This window comes from Anoplopoma fimbria, chromosome 5, assembly GCF_027596085.1.
Source record: "Anoplopoma fimbria isolate UVic2021 breed Golden Eagle Sablefish chromosome 5, Afim_UVic_2022, whole genome shotgun sequence".
NCBI lineage: Eukaryota > Metazoa > Chordata > Actinopteri > Perciformes > Anoplopomatidae > Anoplopoma > Anoplopoma fimbria.
The window spans coordinates 16,225,734-16,248,645 of record NC_072453.1 but is presented as its reverse complement, the minus strand read 5'-3'; the positions used below and the strand labels follow the sequence as shown (position 1 = coordinate 16,248,645).

The 22,912-nt window shown below is 40.7% G+C and overlaps 1 protein-coding gene across 3 annotated transcripts in view; it reads left to right on the top strand.

Moving 5' to 3' along the window:
- LOC129091400 (leucine zipper putative tumor suppressor 2 homolog) overlaps positions 1 to 22,912 on the top strand; it is a 31,413-nt gene that overhangs the window by 1,441 nt on the left and 7,060 nt on the right. Inside the window, exons 2-3 of one of the 3 annotated variants that reach the window (XM_054598999.1) lie at positions 10,752 to 10,883; positions 22,319 to 22,849. In XM_054598999.1, the coding sequence (XP_054454974.1) occupies positions 22,346 to 22,849 (504 nt within the window). In that variant the 5' untranslated portion in view covers positions 10,752 to 10,883; positions 22,319 to 22,345. Of the gene's footprint in view, positions 1 to 10,751; positions 10,884 to 14,595; positions 14,662 to 20,077; positions 20,618 to 22,318; positions 22,850 to 22,912 lie in introns of those variants that run through there. The other 2 variants (XM_054599001.1, XM_054599000.1) reach the window with 2 other exon arrangements.

Below are 22,912 nucleotides of genomic sequence, written 5' to 3'. Positions count from 1 at the left end.
ATGTATGGCATTCCCCTGTCTGCACCCACTGTTGGCTCGACACAGAGGCACTTTTCATGGTGTTATTACGTTGACGGTTTGGGGTTTTAATGGAGAGAAACAAGAATATGATTCAGTGTTTTGCACACAAAAGTTAGCTTGTTGGTAAATTTGATTTCACTTAAGTGGAATTTATGGTTTAGATGTTGCACAGAAGCTCTGTGGTGTTTTAATACCAAGAAGAAAAATTCCCCAAGTATGCTCATTTAAGTAATGAGGTTAAAAAAAAAGCAGCTTGTTTCTCGTGTGCAGCTGCCTCATTTGTAAACAAAACACCAAAGCTAGATGATAGCACGACAAAGAAGAGCAAACAAACTGAAGAGCAGAGCAGCTCTCACTGCTCCAGCCTTCAATCCACAACTTCACAGGATGTCATATTCAATTTTTTTCCTCAGCCTTCACGCACACAGAGGTCAAGTGCTTACCTCAGCAAGCTTGAGAAATGGGGAGGTGGGGGGTTTATTTGCATTGATAATGTCTCCAGTGATTTTTATAAGCACATGGCAAACCTTCGCCTCAAACATCTTCAGAGGAGCTGCTTCGTCAGCTCATCGGGGTGTTAGCATTCTGTGTGGAGCTCTTCCAAGTTCTGTTTTTCTACATGACATGAATATTATGACTCTGCATGTTTAGGATTAGGTTTTTTATTCTATTTCATCTGAAACCAGTTTTTATTTATGAATGCACCCCTTTTGATCACTTGAATCTATTAGTTTGTTTTGGAGGAGAACATTTCTTAGTTTTATAATTTATTGCATCGTTGTTTGTTTTCAACAAATCTTAAAGTAGGACTGGACCTTATTTGAAAACTGAATAAAGGTGCTAATACATGAGTTTTGGTACTGAATCTAAAATGATACAGTACTTTTTTCAAAACCATAGTTCGGTGAATGTAAACATTATTTTTAACTCTCTAAATTACATGTAAAAAATGTATCAAGCTGCTTAATGCATTAGTGGTAAAAATATAACTTAAAACGATTGACTTTATAAGTTGCAAAAGTTATAATAAACTTAGTATTTAAAGGTCTAGTTTGCAGAATTTGGCGACATCTAGCGGCGAGGTTGCAGATTGCAACCAACTGAAACTTCTTCTGTCTGTCAAGCGTAACGGATAATTACGGTGGATGACGCAAAAATGTGATTATCCCTCCTTAAGGGCAGTGTTTAGTTTGTCCGTTCTGGGCTTCTGTAGAAACACAGTGGCCGGCTCTGTGAAAACCCATTGGTATCTAGATTTAAATGCTTCATTCCAAGCTAACAAACACACAATGATTATTATTTTCAGGTGATTATACACTAAAGAAAAGTATTATTCTGATTTAGTACAACTTTTGTCAGTTTATCGAATGGTTTGTTAATGGCAACGTGGCTAAAAAGAAGTCAGACAGGGCGAGAAACACGAGCAGCCAGACAGGTTTCAAACATGCACCCCCCCAGGTTAACTTTTTTGAATAGAAAACCAAGGTGAGTGGAGAAAATATGACCCAAAGCTGTCGGTTATAAACATCCATCATTGCTTTAACGGCCAACTGCCTGCTCTAACCTTTGATGTGATATGATCGATTTTTAGATGTTTCAGACGTGCTCACTTCTACTTTTAAAAAATGGTTTTGATAATCTGGCTACATTTTTTGGCTTTACAACCTGTCTGATCATCTCAAAGTTTGGCGCTGCAGTTCTCCTAAACCTTGGCAGTTTCTTTGTTAAGTATATATCATCACTTCTATTTGTAAAACTATTGAAACAAGTTGGAAGAATCTTTCAATACAGATGTTAATCTCTCTTCCTCTCTTCCATCTTTGACCACCAGCTTCTTGCTCACTTCCTCTTTTTATAGAGTCCCTTTTGTTTCAGCATTTGAATCAGCTGTCTGCTTTGTTTTTTGAGCCTATTTATGTCTGAGCTGGCTGACATGATGTGACAAAGTTTCTTTGGACGACTCCCTGTCCTAGAAATTTGTTGCTTCAAATTCAAGGTGGACAATATGGAAGTTCTTCTCTGGCTTTGAGGAATAAATCATTTATCATCAAAACATTCTCTTAGGTAGCAACGTCTCATCTTTTCATGTGACATTAAGAGATTAAGCATACCTGAGTGTGTTCAGACAGTATGTGCTCATCTGGGTGTATGCCCTTAATCTTTTAATTATTTATTTGTGGGACACACCTTGTTGGTTTCTAGTTTCTTTGTGAGATTAGGTCAACAGGGGCGAGGTCTTTATTAGTCTAAAAGCCCCCGTTTCATAATCGATAATGTGTTTTTCTGTCTTGTTGCTGCTGTGAATTCTTTGCCCTTGAGCTGTTAAAACCGGCGGTCAAGTCCCTCCATTCTTTGTGTTATTGCTACACAAACTGTCTCTTTGAAGAACAAATAGAAAAAGAGAAACTCTAGAAGACAAGACAACAATGGGAACAAAGTGGGAGGTGTTCTGCTGTCAGGCAACATGAAGACTGTGTTGTGCTTTTGTTTTTTTCCTCAGGGACCATCATGTCGAAAGAAATGCTGCTTTAGTATTTTGCGGGTTTTCTTTTGTTTGTGTAGTGTCCCTTTTGTTTTGGATTGACTCTGCTGTCTCTGGTTTCTGGCTGTGATTAGTGATGTTGCACAGTTTTCCCACACCGCAGTGTTTAAAGACGGTCCAGAAATAATGACGCCGTGACTCGTCGTGGCTTTTTTCGAAACAATGAGCCGTGACGTAAAATAAGCTTCGGGCTCATTATGTCTGTACAGGACAAAAGATTCTTGTGTATCTCTGAATCTCATTCTGCTGAAGGAAGACTTGCTGTGTGTCGGTTTTCTGTCTGTTTCAGGTATTTTGTCAGACTGCGGGTTGTTAAGGATCTGCTGTAGTGTCACAACACGCTGTATAAACCAGGCAATGTGCTTAGTCCACAACATGCAGGATGTTGACAAAACACAGTGAGCACAGTTGGCCTTAGCCGTCACTCCTTTCTTCTTCTTCATCTATTTTTTATAGTTTCTTTTATAGTTTTATTGTCGCAGGTGGATTCAAATCAGATCTGTTCATGTTGTCACGTCACAGAAATCCGTTTTGTAAACACTCTTTGACCCCCGGTCCGCTGGGTACAATGGCATGCATGCAATTCATGTTATTTACATATGAATAAAACCCCCTTTTTAAAAAAAAAATATGAATTACCTGCCAACTATAAATCACAAACTTAAATCAGAAATTTCGACTTTGTTTTTATTCTTTGTTCTGAACTAGACATCTTTACCACGTTAAAAAAGTGGTGGGGAATTGTTTGTATTTCTTTTGCCACCTAGCTGTAAGGCAGCCCTTCCAAACACAATACAAAAACATTTTTGCAGCTATTTCTTGTCTTACATTCAGCTTTTCTCACCAAACACACGGTGTGTTGAATGCTTTGTTTTCCTCCATAAAACATTTTCATAGGTACCTTTTAATCTATGTACATTATACAGTTTTATGAAAACAAAGATCTTAAACGTCTATCTAGTCTCGTATCACAATATTATAATGATATTATAGCTAAAATAATAAGTTGAGTAATTGATTAGTTGATCGTCAGAACATTTTGATGATCAGTTAGTCATTTTTAACCAAAATTCACTTCACCAGCTTCAAAAATAGAATTAATTTCCTGTTTTCTAAGTCTTAAACTGATCATTTTTGGCATTTAGACATTTAAAGATGTAATGTTTCCTAATTGAAAGACCACCCAGCTTTAATCTAGATTTTCCAACATTGATCAGCCATTGGAAATCTTCCCATCTTTCAGCCTCCTTTCAGACGGAGGTCTCGTGACCTTATCTCCTCTCCCGGGTTGGTTTGGTATTCTTAGCCGAACTTATGTGCACATCTGGACTGCACAGCTGTCTGAGGGCACCAGGAGGCTGAGGCCGAGGTCTCAGAGACCCCTGATACCTGAGTCTGGGTACGGGTCATGCCTACTTCTTCTTCTTCTTCTTCCCTTTCCTGTCTAATGAGTCTCTGTCCTGATCAGAGCAGGTGACATCTGTGATGATGAATATCTGAAGAATACAGCAGATAGAAAGCATTCAGAGGATTAAGCAACAGATGTATGACACACAAACACACACACACACACACACACACACACACCTACCACTTAATTATCTCTGGTCAGGCCTCATGGGATTTTTTCCTTTGGCCCAATTTTCAGGTACAGAGCACAGCGGCCATTAATCTGTCGACATCTTTTACCTCCCAAATTGTCGTATTTTGTCACCTCCTCTCCTGGGCCTTTGACTAATGGCTCCATTTCAATGGAAATGGATCAGGTTATCAAAACAACCACCATCCATATTTCACAACTTTTAACTTAAATCAGTTCTCATCAGTTAATTGATTTTGCAGAATAATAGTCAATTACTGTGTTGTTCCACAGTTCAGTCTCATCCACTTGTCTTAGCTGAATTGGGCTCTTAAAACCCACAGATTTAAAAAAGTTGTTTTGCATCTGAACATGACGCAAAGTGGAAATTATGCAACCAATGCTGTTTTTTATTCTTTAACAGTACGGCGTTCATTCCTTGAATACTGATGACTGTGAAATAACCTTCCTCCCCGCTCCACTACTGTACCAACATGAATTTTTAAAATCTCTCACAAACGTTTTTTCTTCCCCTCAGGAATGACCCACGTCACTGCATCCTTTCCTGCAGCCACTTTGCGAACGGCTCCCAGAGAACCGCTGCAGTGCTGATTAGATTTACAGTTTTATAAACAGCACAGATAAGATGCCGGAGTGGCTGGACTTTGCTGACCTCACAGCAAAGTCACCGTCATTGACATCACTTAGTGACCGGGGGGCGGGGGGGGAAGTGTCCTTGGAGAAGGGGTACAGCTCTTATCCATGACTTGAAAGTGGACTCGGTAGCCTTTTGAATTACTTATACTGCGTCAGTTCTGGTATGAACTCTACTGGGCAGTTTAGCGTTGTCATTGGCTCAAGGATAAATTGGATTATTTGCAACCGATGAATGGAATTGACCATATTTGGATGGCGGAGGAGTGACGTACAGACGATGTATACGTCTCTGGTAGCGACCTGTCAATCACTATGTAGCCCTGCCCGAAAGAATACCCTGCTTTATGGTCTGTTTGACTCTAAATGGAGCATAATTTACTAAATGAACATCATGCCGTATTGAAGAAGACTTGAAACTAGAGATTGAGACCATAAACTCATGTTTACGATGTTTACTGAGGGAATAAATCAAGAGAGAAGTAAGAACATTTTCTCATAGACTTCTATACAACCAGAGGAGTCGCCCCCTGATGGTCAGTAAAGAGAATGCAAGTTTACGACTCTTCCGAATTGGCTTCACTCTTCAAAAAACGAAAATTGCCGCCTAGGTAAACCTGCTAGAGATCAGAATGTTCTATTGAGCTGGCCGATGTTAGCACTTAGCTCAAATTACAGCAGTCAGAATGATAAAATACGCCTCTAATGGATGGGAAAGAGAGGTGACAGTTAGAGGACAGGTGCACACAATCGTTATGTTTGGCCTTGATCCCAAAAGTAAGTTGTGTTAGGAGAATACTTCACGCTTCATGTACACGTAGTGCTCTGCGTCCTCTGCTGTCACTTGCGGAAGATTCTGAGAGTTAAAACGAGCATGAGCAACAAGCGCCGGTGATCCGCGGAGGCAGTGAGTGTGATCATGACATTCACAGCTGCTGCAGAGAGGCCCATGTGTGCTGACGTACAGGCCTGGAGCCGAGTTCTCCTGTCTCACCAATCACCACCATCATCACCGCCATCGTTTTTCCCACTCACTAACTCCTCAGCTGTGTCAACTTCCCGCTGTCCTGCTGTAATCCATCTCACACCTTCTGCCCGTGGTGAAGCCCACAGTCATTCTCACAGACTGTGGTCAGGAACATGAGAAAGAGAGAAAAAAACAAAAAAAAGGTCAGCAGTTTGAGATTGAGTTGTTTATCAGATTTAAAAATTGTTCTCACCCATGAAAAGGAAAAATCTTCCCTTTTATCCTTTCCATCTGTCACTGAAAATGTGGTGACATGGCTAAAAAAGGTCAGATGAGGTAAGAAATATGAGCTTGCAGACGATCATACAGCTTTAGCCAAACCTAAAAGTAAAAAAACCAGTTTCACCAATCTTTAAACATCTCTTTAACTGCCTCAAATCCTTTTTTTCTTTGTTCAGTTGCATGGCAGTTTGAGGTGCATAAGTGGGACGATCCCTCCCTGAGGCCGGTTGTTTGGGTGTTTTAAATACATTTCTCCTCCCTCGCTCTGTGTGATTTCTGCCCTGATTATAATCTCCCGCTGAGAGGCCACGAGATGGACGACACAAAAATAAACACACTTACACTCGATTAAAACATACAAGACACGCAGTCCTGAAGTGGAGAGGCTGACCGTGTGGTGGGAGGCGGGCTGACTGAGAGGTGAGGAGGTGGCAGGGACGAGCGAGGGAGCGGATCAGAAGCTCCGTGGGCGCTGGGACGCACGGTCGGGCTGAAGCTGCGTCACAGCGTTGCATAAGGACTTACTGAAGAAATGAGAGGTGCTGGCGAGTATTCAAACAATGCAGTTCATCTGTCCATCAACGCTGAACAGAGCAGTCAAAGCTGCATGTTGTTGACTTCCTGTTTTAAATTGTATGTTGTTTTATTTTTATTTTGGTCAAGCCACTTATCTTTTCACTTCAAGAACCTCGTTGCGCAATACTAACAAGGCTTTGGGTAAATATTTATGGCGGACATTTTATTAAGCATTTGTTCCCGCCACCTCATCACTGACAGCGGCACTCCTGGTTCTTCCTCCTCATCCTCAGTCCTTCACCACTCTCCCTACGCTGGAAATGGAGTTTTCTCTCTGTAGGTTTCTAAAATGTTGGAGGATGTTTTGAGGTTTGGCTTTGATGATCCAAAATGAGGATGTCTGAGAAAATACAAAGGTCTTGTGCTGTTTAGGATGGAATGTGATGCTTTCCATACTTGCCATCTCTCGCCGTCCAAACAACGCAGATATCGAGTTTTCCCAGCGGATTCACTTCCCATCTTCTGCCCATTTTATATTATTTTAAATAAACAGCCGTTTGAACTTCCAATCATCTCTATGAGTTGTTTTTCATGCTGCATTCATGCTGCTATTATGTTCTTGACCACAGCTGTAAAATACAAATGAAATGGCATGTTTTCAATCGTTCCTAATAGTCTGGTCTGGTGTGCATTCGAAGCATTGTCTCAGATATCCAGAGTACAGAACTGTCAACACATCGTTTGTCTGACTTCCCTTCGTGCTACACAACTTCCCTGTTTTCCTCCGAGCGGCCTTTGTTCAGGGTGTGTGTTGGTTCCTGCGTCTCACGAGGTTTGTTAGCTTGTCTGGAACCTTTGGCACACGGCTGAACATTAGGATAATAAACCTAAGTGCTGTGGGTGGCTGTTTGGATAGGGAAGAAGTGGGCCGCCACCCTGTTCCTTAATAGTCCACTGGCCCTGTGTGTGTGCGCGTGTCTGTGTGTGTGTGCGCGCGTGTGTGTGTGTGTGTGAAAGTATTGCAGTATAAGCACTGAACCTAATTTATTCTCATTTCTCCGCTTTATTTCACTGTCAATCCCAGTTGGTATCTTAATGTACTTCCTGGTCCTGAATGAGCAATGTAGCCATAAACTTACTGTATGCTATGATGCACAAACACGTACAACTGCACATACTAATGATGAATGTTTATGAATGTAATCAGTTCGCTTTTGATCTAATTGTGTTTATGAATTCCTGGCGTCTCTGTACGATAACGTTCTCCTTGGTGTTGCAAAGCAGAGCTAAAAGGAGAGTGAAAATGTATCTGGTGGGCACAAAAATAACTCCAAATGAATGCTAATGTTGACAAATGTTTGCTGGGTGTGTGAATAGGCAACCTAGCATGTTTGCCATATCAACTTTATTACGTTATAATATGTCAGTTTGGTGTTTACTACTTTTTTCTGCAGGACCCAAGGGACCAAAACGCTTTATTCAAAATAGAAATGATTAAAATCATGTGTTACTAGAAGTCACACTATTTGAGCAACAAAACTGGATTTGACATTTTAGGAGCTATAACCATCACATTTTTGGGTATATTACAATTTGTTTCTGCACTTTGTGTTTTTTGACACCTCCAGAAATACATCATGTATTACTTGATTTACTTGGTTATTAAGGTAAGCCAACAGGGAGATTGTTGACTCTCCTATTAAACCTGAATATGTGATTTCTTTTCTCTCATCTATTTATAACCAAAGTCACATTTTAGAAGATATGAACGGTCTTTGATTGATATCTGGTACAACCCTCCATTACACCCACATATATTTCATATGTGGATCAATTTGAGGACTGCACAGATGCACACAGCTTTACCTCTGTTCTCCTTTGGCCTCTGGGTTCCGGTCTGTTTCTGTAGTCGACACTGAGAGACTCTTTTTCAAATGTATTTCCACAGAAATATATACTCTTCTATTCAGGTTAATATAGAATTTTAGAACGTGTCACCAGTGTTTTTTCCATGTACACAATACGTAAAGAAAGAAAGAAACGGGTACATGTACGATTAGTCATTCATGCTCATCCATATTGTTAAGTACCTTTTGAAATGACACTTGGTTACCTGCTCAATCAATTCAGCATTTCATTCAGAAGAAGCCTCTATTCACTGCATCTGTTGTTCACATATTAACTGCTTTGAATGGTCATGAAAACACTTCATGTCTCCTTTAAAGAAACTGTCTGAGAGGGGTTAACTCGTCTGACTTTCTCCCAAATGAAGCAACTTGTCCTCTTTACTCCTCCACATTGATTGTTGATTGTTTTGCGGGTCGATTTAAGAGGCCATAGTGAGGTTAAATGGTGTTGAAGGCCGTCTTTTGAAGGTGAATGAATAATGTAATAAAATGGTGATGGACTCTCTTTTCTTTTACTACATGCTCCTCTCTCTGTCTGCCTCCCTCTTCTGTCTGGTCCTCCTTTTTCTGTTCTGAATAGCAGGTGAGGGGAGCGGTTCTCCTAAGTAAACATCTGTTTCTGCTCTGCGGCTCGATTATCTGCCTTTTAAAACAAACAACTCTTTAAGTTTTCTTTTACTTTACAGAGCTCAGAGTATACACTACGGCACGATCACAGTGCCGCATGTAAGAAGCCATCTGGATTGAGCTGCATTACATGTGGGAAGCCACAGTGTCCTCAGCACTTCCATCTGTCTGTTACATATTAATACAGTATGTGAGGAGCAGATGGGAAGGCTGAAGGTTTGTTTAAGTTAAGCCCCGACAGTTGCAGGCAGTTGGTGATGTGATTTTTAGCAAACAAACCTGATCCTGCTGATAAAAAAGGATGCACATTAAACAGTTAGCTGTTACTCCACTAACTGTTTCAGCTCCTGCAGTTCCGTAGTGCAGTTCTTTTTTTTCTATTTAGTAATTTTATGCATAAAGGGAAGTTATTACAAAGATTATTAGAAAGTATTTAGATTGTGCATGCCTTTGCCAACGTGTTAAGAAACCACTGAAATTGTTATTTAAATTTTTTAAAAAGTTGAGAAACTTTGGATATGCATCAAATAGACAACCATGTAACTGACATATTTGTTTTAATTCACAAGGTGCTGGAGCATATATCAAGAAATATAAAAACATTAAATTCCACATCACTGAATGTTAAATATTTCCTTTCTTAAGCTGTCTCACCATCTTTAATCCTGTTTAATCACCAGTTAGAGTCTGTTGGTTGTTGAACTGTCTGTAAACTTTTGTCACTTTATAGACATTTAAAGTGCATTTAGGTCAGTTAGAGATTCATCATGTAAAAGTTTTGTTTATTGCACAGCCTTGGATACAACATTGTAGCTGTCTGTTGGTCTCTGAATACTGTGTGAATAATTCATGTACAGTGTTACTTGGAAATATGATCTCTTGAGGCACAACTGGTAATTAGTCCAACACTTATGTCCTGCATATATTTATGAAATTCAATTATACGTTAACACGAGGAGGGACGAATTACACTTTTAAAAAACTGGCTTTGAACTGGGAGACTGTTGAGCTGAAGTTTGGAAGTTGAGGGCAGTGGTTTTAAATATTGTAGATTTTTGTCTATTCACATTTCCAGCAACATTATTCTTGTGTCAGTTGTTAATTTTTCGGAAAACTTAGTCTTTTCTCAGGCTCCTCTAGTCCAAACTTAAATACTGCTTTGCCACTAATACACCAGTTTAATGAACTACAGATGGACTCTGCACTTCTTTCCAGATGGCAGCAGTGGGATTCTTACCTTCTTTTGTCTTTTTGGATGTAAAGGCAGAATTTGATCCGCATTTTTTTCTTATTTTATATCTTTTAAAGGTATTTCTCCATTTGGAAACTTTATTCGTCATAAGTTAAATCCTCATATGATGATAGACTGTGATGATGAAACTATAATATTTTTATTTTACTCGAGGGGGATACTTGTTAAGTGAACATGGTTCAAATTTTTCGTCTTCGCTCTTATTGACATGGAAAATCCCCTCGACTCTCCTCCATGTGAAGCCTTTTTGCCATCATGACTCAGATTTTCCTCATTACCGCTGACTTCTATAAACACACTGTTGTCACAGATCAGGTTTTCAAACTCTCCACAGCAGTAGAAGTCTCACTGCTTCTCTTCAGCCGATTCAACAACATGCATTGTTTTGTTTTTTATGCCCTCAGTTTTGGAGAAGAGTTAGACTGAGAAAGAAAGAAGCTCTGCTAACCACTGTGAGTCCCCTGGGATGCTCCACCGACCTGTCTGCCATGCTTTTCTAAGGCCTCCAGAAGCTAACGATAGGGTGTCTTTAACAGGTAAGTGGAGCCTTATTTGGACAAAATGTGGTTTAAATCAGAAGGAAACCAAACTCTGAACTTTTTGGTTGTTTGTTTTCATGCAAGCTGTCTCAGGTTACTGCAGAAAAGTTGCTGCTTTAATGCGTATTGCTTCTCCAACATCTGAAACCGGGCACTTCAGTGTGAGACTTTTATTGACGTTAAGAATTGGCTGGAGCTTGCCGCACACACACACACACACACACACACACACACACACACACACACACACACACACACACACACACACACACACACACACACACACACATAGCAATGTGCATCCCCGCTGTGTGTGGACCTTAACACGTTCCTGCTGTGTGGGAGTTAGGGACAGATCTTAATCATGGATAGGGGTTTTGTTGTAATTCCAGAGCTGGAGGCGTAACCCTAATCTCTTTGGTACATTATACAGTAAATCAGAGTATGGCTAAATCGGGTCCCTGCCAACTCAATACGGCCATCTCATTTCTGTGGATTTACGACGGGACTTAGTAGGAGAAGCTATTTCAATCTCCAAAAGCTCTCTCTCTCTGTTATTTTTTATTTGTGTCTGAAACTCATAAGCTAAACCTTTGCACTGGTTTTATTTCGGAGGTGTTCCTGGATTGCTTTGTGCCATTAAAACAGATTTATTTTGGAAGTAAACGGTCCAAAGGTCCGGCTGGTTCATGTTCAGTTTTAGCTGCAGTGTCCGGAGGGAGCGATGTCCCAACACAGAGGCAGCACAGACGTTGACGGATGGCCTAGCTTTTCTGTCGGTTTCTGGTCCCAGACGTGAGGCGTTGTTAAGAAAATATAGAGGGAAGCAGGCTGACGGGGGCCTATGATGGATGACCACCTGCTGGGCATCCGCCATAGATACAGATAAAGTAGAATTGTGGCCTCTGAGGAGCCAATTTTAAGTGTTTATACTATATTGGCATTCCCAAATGTTTTGTGTGTTTCTATTGGATAAACTTATAAAAATACACTTTATTTGACTTATGGGGATAAACCATAAACCACCAGGCTGATGTACCCAACAAAACCACACTGGAATCATGTGTCGTAACTGGAATTTAACTTTAATTCCCCCCCATGTTTTTATTTCCTTCGCTGTCCCTCAGACAGGGAAGAAAAGCCACAGCTTTGTCATTTTGCTTTGCTGTTTCAGCCTGTAAATCAACCCCCCCTTTAAAAGCTGGCTGAGTCATGTTAGAGCCCCCCTCCCCACTAGCCTATAAAGAGGCAGTGTTAATGGCGGCATTCACAGAATTGATTTGCAGCCTTCCTCTTTTTGTCCCGGCGCTGGTGGCCTTCGAGGCGGCTGATTGATGGTGTTTGTCGTCCAATCTCGGACTCTCGACTGAGAGTGGATTCTGTTGTTTCGGCTGCAGCGGGTCGGGAACTTCACTCTTCTCCAGACCTCCCATTGAGACCAGACAGAGAATGACCTTGAACTACCTCTCCTACGTCTCACTGCTTTAAGGAGAAACTTTGTGCCAACCAGTGTGACCCAGTTATAGGAGCATGGGGAGAGAGTGCGAGTGTGTGTGTGTGTGTGTGTGTGTGTGTGTGTGTGTGTGTGTGTGTGTGTGTGTGTGTGTGTGTGTGTGTGTGTGTGTGTGTGTGTGTGTGTGTGTGTGTGTGTGTGTGTGTGTGTGTGTGTGTGTGTGTGTGTGTGTGTTCCAGGACATAGCCTACTTCTGGTACCCTACTTTACCCCTCTTTGCATCTTGGAGCCGAGCAGAGCTCCGACTGCAACATCTCATCCTGTTGTTTCTCTTTTTTTCTTTCAAATCATTTTGGCCAGATGGCGGATTACAGGTCAAGGCAGAGGCTGAGTGCCGCCGCTGTCACGAGAAAGTGCTATTTTGGAAGCTGATCCACTGGTTTTCACAGGATGTTACAGACCCTAAATATCCTATCAAAGATGATTCAGATTCAAGGTTTAACCAGGGCACAAATGAACACATGGATATCACATGTTGATTATAGCTAGCAGGAAACACATGCAAATCTTACATTTATCCATTTCAAGTCAAAACGTAGGAATCCTTTAAGCTACGCTAATCAATATTTTCATGTAAACAGTAGATCAAATGACTTCATGCTATGTGAAACAGGTTGCACGTGACATTTTAGTGCTTTTCATCATTTTAGTGCTTTTCATCGTATTGTTTCCATCTAGAGTTTCATATTCTCGCTTTAAAACAATTAATTGAAGCGTCCAAGTCGAGGATTTGGATGTGCTTTGAACAGATACACAAGTTCTTCTTCTTCTTTTGCACTTCTGACTGCTTACGGCTGCATTCACACCAAGTCAGGCATTGCAGCGATTAGTGCAGGACTGCGTCACTGTGGGAGTGTCACTTATTAACGGACCATTTAATGGCAAGCGGCGCCACGACGATTAGCGTCTTCGTTCCTTCGTGTCTGGGTTGTACAGCTCTGGATCACTGATTACATGATTTGGACACCGCTGTGTGATGTCGGGTTGGGTTTCTCTAAAAGTTTATTCGGTTTCAAACTTTTTGCTGCAGTTTTTTGCCGCTTAAACGCATTACCCACATTCAAATATATGGGAGGACTGGCTTTTTGGCCACAACTGTTGATTTGGTCTGAATGCAGCCTAAGGCCTTTTGCTGTAGATGATTGACACATGTAATTTCGTACTGCACTCTGGGACATGAATTATTAAAATGCACTTCCTGTTACCACCAGCAACCACAGGGATTTCTCCAAACCAGGACTGGATTCTCATTCTACCTTTTAACTATTGTATAAAAGGTTTCTTTCATATTTTCTCTTCCCTTAGCAGACAATGTAGAGTTGAGACAGCCATGTACTCCTCGTCACCATCATGTGCTTTGCCAAAATGTGTTTTGAAGACTGTAGTACTGTATGCACACGTGTCCTCTGTTTTCTCTGCTTTTGCAGAACATGAAGTGCTGAATGATGTTTGACAGGTTTACCTCTTTAATTTAAGAGGGAAGGCTTCTTTAATTAAGAATTTGCTCTGTAATTAACTGAGCTTTCCGTTCCTGCCTGTCATTTTAGATCAGATTGACGGATGAGGAGCAGGACTGCAGTGTTCGATGAAGATTTGATAACGTTTGCATCCTTAAACTTTAGTCTAGCTCCCATCAGTTTCACTTCTTCTTCTCTTAAACCTCACAGCTTTTATCCATCCCTCGTTTCACTCACATCTTTAGTTTTTGTCTTTAATTCACTTATATGAAGACTCAAATTTGACAGATGAAAAGGCTGAAGCGTTTCTGTGGCAAACGCAGCCTTTTTAAAGTGAGATTATAACCTCACGCAGTTCCGTTTTCTTTTGACTCTCCCTTCCTTTCTCCTTTTTATAAGCAGGCAAAGTAAGAAGGGTCTTTAACTGACAGCTCCTCTTTCCCCGGCTTCCCGTTTCTTTCCCCCTTTTCTTTTCTTTTTACTGCCTGACAAAAGCAGCCGAGGACTTTGCAGAGTGTAGTTTCCTCGGTCAAAGGAAATGGTAGAGGAGGTGTATCTGAGGAGGAGGAGGTGGGAGCGAGAGGAAGGGGAGGGGACTGTGCTCCCATTCACATCGGCAGCATTTGGCTTAAGAATGAGCCGGGGGGTTAGAGGAGTTTTCCTCCAGAGGGCTAGTCAGAAACGGAGCCAAACATCCAGGAGAGCAGGAACAGAGTGCATGTTTGAGCCGACTGGGAGACTCTGAGGCTGGAAGATCAGAAGCAGCCGGTCAGACACCAGAGCAGAATGAAGGGAGCAAACTGGGGTAAGAAGCTCTGAGAGGAGGAACGTTGGAGAAAAGAGGAAGCTGACTTTATTACTGTGGCAAACAAGGTGACAGGAATGTTTGGTGAAAGCTGTTCATGCTCTGTTTGACAGTCAGAATGTTCGTTTCATAAAGATCAATAAGTTAACAATCACAGTTGCAAACGATTAATTGATGAGCTCATTGGCAGATATTTAAAGTGCAGTTATTTTTGTATAATTGATTAATCACTTCATGGACAAAAATCTCAATTTTTTGGACACAAATCTCAATTTTTTTGGACACAAATCTCAATTTCTTGTCAACATAAATAAGATATTAAAAAAAACTTTATTTTTTTTGTGAATTTCTTTATTTTTGTATATTTTATAGACTAAACACTTTAGTCTATAATAGTGTGATTTCAATTATCAGAGAAAATAATCAGCAGATTAATTGATAATGAAAATAATTGTTGGATGCAGAACACTGACAAGTTGCAGTTAACTTTAACTTGTTTTTTATTGCTCATTAAAACAAAAACAGTGACAAACTGAGGTGTGTGTGTGTGTGTGTGTGTGTGTGTGTGTGTGTGTGTGTGTGTGTGTGTGTGTGTGTGTGTGTGTGTGTGTGTGTGTGTGTGTGTGTGTGTGTGTGTGTGTGTGTGTGTGTGTGTGTGATGGGTGGCCTTGCTCTCTTTCATGGACAGTTTTCAGCGCACCAATCAAACCAACCAGTAGGTCCTCATGTGAAATGCCTGTTTTAATGAACTGTTTTCTTTGTACATGGGCTAACACTTTTAATAGTCAAAAAGGGATACTTATAGTTTATCATATTCCATGCACTTTTGTTATTAAAAAGTTTTTATAAACTTTTATTTACCAGGGAAGTCATTGAGATTTTAAATCCTGTCCAAGAAAAGTTACAAAAACACAAAATATTCCACAACATGTATTTATTCTCTGCACATATTTAGTGCTGAAACAAAAAGAAGATTAATCAGTTTGTCTATACTAATGTAAGGATTGTTAATTAAATATCTGTTCATCAAAAAGGTGTTTCGTAAACATTCAAAAACTAATCCAGCTCTAGTTAACCTCTGGCCGTGTGACCGTAGTGTCTGCAGGGTGTCTGTCTGTGGAAAGGTAGGTTGTCTACAAAACTAAAATAGCTTTGTTACACTTTTCCTCTCATGTTCCAGTTTCCAGAGAGAGAGAGAGAAAGAGAGAGAGAGAGTGAGAGAGGGGGGAGAATAAGGGGACTGAGATGTTTGTGCAGAGGGAGATGGAGAGTGGAGGAGGGGATCTCCAGACTCATTTATTTGTTTCTTCATGCTGAAAACTGAGACACCCTCTCCTTCCTTTCTCTCTCTTTACTCCTTTCTCTCAGTGATGATGAGGGCCAGCATTATAACAGAGAGTTTCTCTTTTTCTTCACCTGCTGTGGAGAACATATATATTTTTGGCCTCTCACACCTCTGAGGCGGTGGATGTGTGGATGTGTGTTTATGGCGTGGTGCGAACAAAGAAGGATTTAGTGCAGAGCTCCTTTCAGTTTGTGTCAAAGCGGGTTTGTGTGACGTTGCAGTCTCTCAGGGCAGGGCCAGTAAACCGTGTTTATACTGTATCTTTGTAAAAAGGCTTTCACACTGTTTGGCCTCTCTGATTGCTGAAGAAAAGTCGCCCTGCATGCCAATGAATGTCACCGTTATTTATGTGGACGTACTGCTGTATGTGTGATGAAATACACCTCTGTGAGTGGAGAGACCTGGCTGTCAAGTTTGTCGGTCACATCTTGTAGACTGAATTCTCAGAATATTGATCCCAGCTGAATGGATTTATGTTACGGCTCTCATTTCACCACAGAAATAAGACTTGTAAAAAGTAAAGGTGCACTTTTGGACGGGTTGTAGGAATATCAGGATAAGCTTTTATTCCTAATAAATCTCTCGTCCCAAACTTTGATATCCTCTCTTTTTTTGTTTGCAAAGAGAGCAACTTACAAAACATTCAGGTTGTTATTCTTATACTAGCAAATAACTGGCCACACTTTGAGTTATAGTTCTAAATAAGGCCAATTAGTTTTTTAAATATCACGTCATTTACAACTTTTTGTTGCTTAATAGTTGAAATATGAACTTAAATAGACTTTTTACTAGGCCCTGATTCTATAAAATGTAAGTATCATTAAAATATATGCAGTTATAAGGGCCCATATGAAGCCCCATATTCATTGTCTATCAGTGGGTTTATGTTCATTCATCAAAAGCAAACTTATTTGGTAATAAAGCACGAAAATAACTTAAATGTTGAGGGTCTTCCAGTCTTGCATGGGGGTCTGTGTGTCACAATATAAGATGCATATTCCTAAATAAATTTGTGTTAAACCAAATTACCACAAACTATAAAGAATAAAAAACTAATTCAAACAAAGAACTCTAGTTTGCATGTTGTAATGTGTGTCGGCTTTTAGTTATAACAGTTTTTTTTACAACTGTTCTGTGCAGAGCGATCACTTTAAAAAATAAAATAAAACTGCACCCGTTGCAGATTCTCTCTTTTTGAGTAATTCTATAAAAGTGTCGTTGCTGAAGGATTTGGGGATAAAACTCTGAAGCTTTGGTTTGACAGCAGATCCCCAGAGACGCTGCAGAGCAAAACGCATGACGCAGGAGAAATATTACTTTAAAGCTCTTCTCCCAAGCCGTGTGGCACTGTGCATGATGAGACATAAAAAAACAAACTAAAAACGGTGGCTGTGTAGTCGGCCGGTCCTCACACGGACCAGTACTCACTAATTCTGTCCATGTTTAGTCTCATTAGTCGGTGTGTCGGCACATTCCTCCTGCTGGAGGAGCGACGGAGTCCGTCTGTCTGCTGCACGACTGAGTGGCCTTAAAACCTTCAAGGGGCTTTTTCCAGACAAAAACAGTCTGCTCGCAGTCAGCTGACACTCTAGACATCATGGGGGGTGATTAAAAATATAATTGACATGCTTTACAGTGTTGTTTTTGCTGCAAATATGAGATGAAAAGGTTTTGTTATTGCAGTACGTTAATGTTGAAATGATAAGTTTGATTATTCGTTAAACATTTACAAAAGAGAAAAGTTTTCGTCTCGCTTCTTGCCCCTCTTTTTGATATGAAGCTTCACATAACCTAAAAAAAGAAATGAATAAATATGTAAAATAAAACACAAGGAACATAAAACATCACGTCATTTATCAAGAGAAAATGACAAACCTGTACTGGTTCCAACTACTAAAACGTGAACTTTTCTTCATCATTTATGACTGTAAATTGAATATCATTTGGGTTTTGGACTATTATTTTGTCAAAAGAAGCAATCTGATAACCTTTTGGTTAAAAAAAAGAGTCAGAAAACAGGGAAAATTATCAAACAATTAGGCAAATAATCATATAAATACTCCTCAGATTACTCCATAACGATAATACTTATTTGTAGCCATGCTGTAGTATATTTACACCCCCCTTATGGTTGTCATGGATTCATCCACCAGTCATTAGTTGTTAATTTGCATTTATCTTCTATTAGAGTCAAATGGGAGCGTATGGAAGCCATAGAACGACTGAAGGCTTTAAGATGCTAAGGAGGTGCTGCTGGCCTCCCTGTCAGCCCTCTGACCCCTACTCCCCCTTTCTAATGTTTGAGGCCCCACGGTCACCACGGCAACACAAGCGAGACCAGGACCGCATGATCATGACGGGGGCTTTTAAAACCAGTTTGAGACCCCCTCTGGTAGCTTTCCTTGGTGGAGTCCAATGCATAGTTCCAGTCGTCTCGAGTCCGGAGGGGATTAGAGCTTATTCACTTTATCTGGAGAGAGTTAGAGAGAAATACTGATCTGAGGGAAGCAGCTAGAAGCCTTAGGACACCGTAGAGGAGATGCAATTTACTTAAACTAACGTATCTTTGTTAGTTTTTCCTTGAAGTTTGTGTATGTTCTGGTGGCACGTTGTAATTATTGATGGATGTTAACCACGTGTCTTACAGTTTGTTGCCAGAGAGCTACGAATTTGACTACATAGCCCCTTCAAGACATGCAGCCCTTTACGTTAATCCGATGGCAGTTAAACATGTTGGTCTCATGTGTCAATAAGCATCCATGATGTCACTTAAATGCTGTAGCAGCACAAGTCGAAACACACACAGATAAAGATATATATATATATATATGTATATATATATATATGTGCATTATTTCGCTCTCTAAGATCACTAAAATACATTTAACATCTCAATCTTTAGCTCTTATGCACAAAGAAAGAAGAAGTATTTTGAATAAACTATAAAAAACACTGAGAAAGAGACAATTTTAAGTTGAATTATCACTGAAATGTCCCTTTTGCGGTGTGAACGGGACAAACAAAGATATTGTTACAACTGCTGTAATCTGACTATTTTGAAAATGTTTAATTCATGCCAACTGCATGATGAATAAATACACTACAGGCAGCATTTGAACAAATAGTGATTAAACTATAGAGGATAACGTTTCATTTGAAATTTACGCAAATGTATCAGTGAGAAGTCCTCAGGACCGTCATTAATGAATGAGTTTTATTTTTATTTTGAAGTTGATCATCAGTGATGCAGCTTCTCTCCCTCTCTGCATATTCCATGTCTGAAAAGGATTATCTTTGGTCTAGTCTTCCTACTAAACACCAGGTGAACTCAGATTGAACCAGCACAAAGGAGCTTTTCACCTGCAGAGTTTTGTTCCACCTTTGATTAATGTTTCTCTGAAGGCAGCAGTTTGTAACAAACCCTGGACGTTAGCACAGTGCTATAATTTGTCTGATTTCAAGCTATTCAGAAAGGATTATTTGTAATAAATATTGTCATGGACTAAGTAGCTTTTCCTCAGTGCATAGTGAAATCACTTAAGATTAATCCTACAGGCTCTGCTCAGTAGGTCCGTTAATTCTGCCCCCAAAACACCACATGTTGCTCCTGCTGCCGTTATCTCACCGTTTCCTTCATATCGACTCTGTAGAATTAACCTTTAAACACACTGATACATTTTAAACTCCATTTTATTAATTTAATGACCAAAACGAATCAATGGACAGAGCTTTTTATAGTCTCATTTTCTTATAAGGGAGTGAGCAAATGTATTTTGGATCATTTTCTGCTGCCTTTCAGATAATAATTATAGTTATTCATCAGTGTTGTGCTGAATGCTTTTCTTGTTATAGTTCACCTATATGACAGAAAGAATGCCTTAAAACTACCACAATCAAAGTAAAGTATAATCAGAAGCTGGTGCAGTATTTACGATAGTAGAATCATATTTTTTGTTGCAGTTTCACAGTGTTTACATATAACAACATATTGCAGCACCAGATTTGTCCCAGTCGGTTATTATGAGTATAAGTAGGGATCAGCCCGACACTGAGTGAGCCAATTAACGTGTGGTAATCACAGTTAAATCGCAGCGGGCGCGCTGTAAACTTGGCAGGTTGCAAAGTGACTTGGCATGGACCCGTCCCGGCAGGTGGAGACTAGAAATATCAGTCAGTCGTTCTTTCACCTCACTAGCAAACAAAGACTGTGTTTCCCTCCCAGGTGATGAAGGTTACCAAGTAGGCGAAACAAGAGGAAGTCCAGGTCGTTGAGCTGCAGTCTTCTCATACCTCATACCTTAAGTCATACCTCGTAGGACTTGCTGGACGAGTCCTGAAACTCGAGGACAGGACGCACCCGTCTGTCGGATATCCTCATATTCTGTGACTCACCGTGATGTTTTTTAAAGCCACGAGTTTCTCTGTTGTCAAGTGTGTTGTCCATGTGCACCATGACCTCATCATCACGCATCCTGTCGGCCATTGTTCCCCACACACAACCCTCAACTGTTCAACCATCCACGGGACACGTTGTTGACATTTTAGTCGGTATGCGCCTGTTAGCAGTGTCAATATTTACCAGCAGCTCCGTGAGAGAGAGGGAGGGAAACAGTAAGTGCTTTTGTTTTTTTTTGCCTCCTACGTTGTTTTGTTTGATTTACTCAGAAACTTTAACCTCCCACAGCAAGTTCAACCTGTCTCCTCTTTTCTGCGTTTCTATTATCCACAATTATGAACCTTTTCTAGTTTTTCATAAGGCTGATAAGATGTGTGGAGACAGCGTCCTTTGTTGCCGTCCGGGGAAATGCCAGCATGTTAGGAGCCATTTTACATCTCAAATGAAAGGAGACCCTTTTCTTCTGCTGCCTCACAAGCCTCAGAAGCCTCGAGTCCTGTTAGTGCTGCTTGAATGAGCTTCATGAATGGACCGTCCTGGTTCTCTGTGTGTGGGCCGCCGTGGGGCTTGTGGGTGATTTGTATTACTGCTGTATATCATCTCTTTTTTTTGTCTCTTGTTGTATTTGTTAGTGGAAAGAATTCCTTGAATGCACCCTGGTGAGCCGATTGAACAGCTAGAATTTGACCTTATTAGTATGTGGGAGGAAATAACATGCCATTTCAACCAGAGTTTAGTTTCCTGGATGAGGTGATTAAATATCGTAGCAACAGGTCTTAGTTTTGGCTATTTGAAAGAACACAATTAACTCAGGAAATGTTTGAAATACCAAGTAATTTTAATGCTGAGCAATTAGAGACCTGAAACAATAGCAAATGACAAAGCTATCAGCTTTTGAAGACTTGTGACTTGACCTGTCCTTAAGGACGGACCTGGGACTTAACTTGAGACTTTGTTTTCTTTGACTTGAGACTCTTAACTTTGACTTATCTGAAATGACTTGAGACTTGAGAGTAGACTTGACTCGAATGACCAGATCTGACTAGATACTTGCTATTACAAGACATAACACTTGTTCTTGTCCAGACAGACTTGAGACCTGGTATCAGACTTGACTTGAACTTGTCTTGAACTACTTCCTTCTTGGGACAACCCCTTATCAATCAACTTCAAAACTTCAGGTGAAACTTGCTATTACAGACGCTCCTACACTGCTTGACTTGGAATTTTCGTGAGACTTTCTATTGGTATTTACGACTTAAGACTTGAGATTGACTTGTTCTTAAGGACCTGAGACTTGCTATTACAAAACTTGACCATAACCTGTGTATAAGAAGTGGACGTAGTCAGTTATTGGATTGTGGACTGCTGTTTTGAAGCCTTGAGTTTGGCATTTTGGCCGCTGCCATCTTGGGTTTTTGTTACCACTGAAAGGAAATTACAATATTTAGTCATTTAGAGAGGATGTTGTAGCGACCTGTCAATCACAAGGTAGCCCTGCCCTAAAGCATACCCTGCTTTATGGTCTGTTTGACTCTAAATGGAGCATAATTTACTAAATGAACATCATGCTGTATTGAAGAAGACTTGAAACTAGAGATTGAGACCATAAACTCATGTTTACAATGTTTACTGAGGGAATAAATCAAGAGAGAAGTAGAGTCATTTTCTCATAGACTTCTATACAACCAGAGGAGTCGCCCCCTGCTGGACAGTAAAGAGAATGCAGGTTTAAGGAACTTCAACACTGGCTTCACTTTTTAGATCCAGAGGTTGCCGCCCGGACTTGGCATGGACTTTTCACGTGTGACTTGAGACCCTAAAAAATTGGAGACATCTGATAAAAAAATAAAATAATTGAGATTAACTGTTTAAACGCATATTAAAACATCATCTTTGTCGTTCTTCTCTCTCAGAGCGAGTGACCCCTCTGAGCTGCCACCATGGCCCTGGTTCAGGCTATGCCCATATCTGCTGAACCCCACAACCAAGGCCACAGTGGAGGACCCCGCAGGAGACACCCCTCCGGCTCTTCACCCCCCATCCACGCACCAACCTCCACTCTGGATCCTATGGGTTCTGTCAGTAGCCTCATCGCCACCCGCCCCGGACCCTACCAGGACCACCGATCTGTGGTTGAGCTGGGAGCCAGGGTCCGACGGTCCACGCCAGGCGCCCCTGGCCTGGGCTCCGAGTCGCCTATAGACCCTCTAATACTCCAGAGCATCCAGTCGCTCAAGAATCAGAGCTGCACCACTTCCAGCAAGGAGAGCGGGCATGTGAACTATACCTATCTGAATGAGGACTATGTAGGCGACTGGAACGACAATCATGTGACACGTTCCAGTCCAGGAAGTGATGCAGATGAGACTAAAGGATCAGGGCTGAATGGGAACATGGGGGGACCTCCTCCAAAACTCATCCCTGTGTCCGGAAAACTTGAGAAGGTGAGACTTTGAATAAAGTAACATTACATTAACATGCAGTAGGATGGAGGCTGTGTTGGTCTT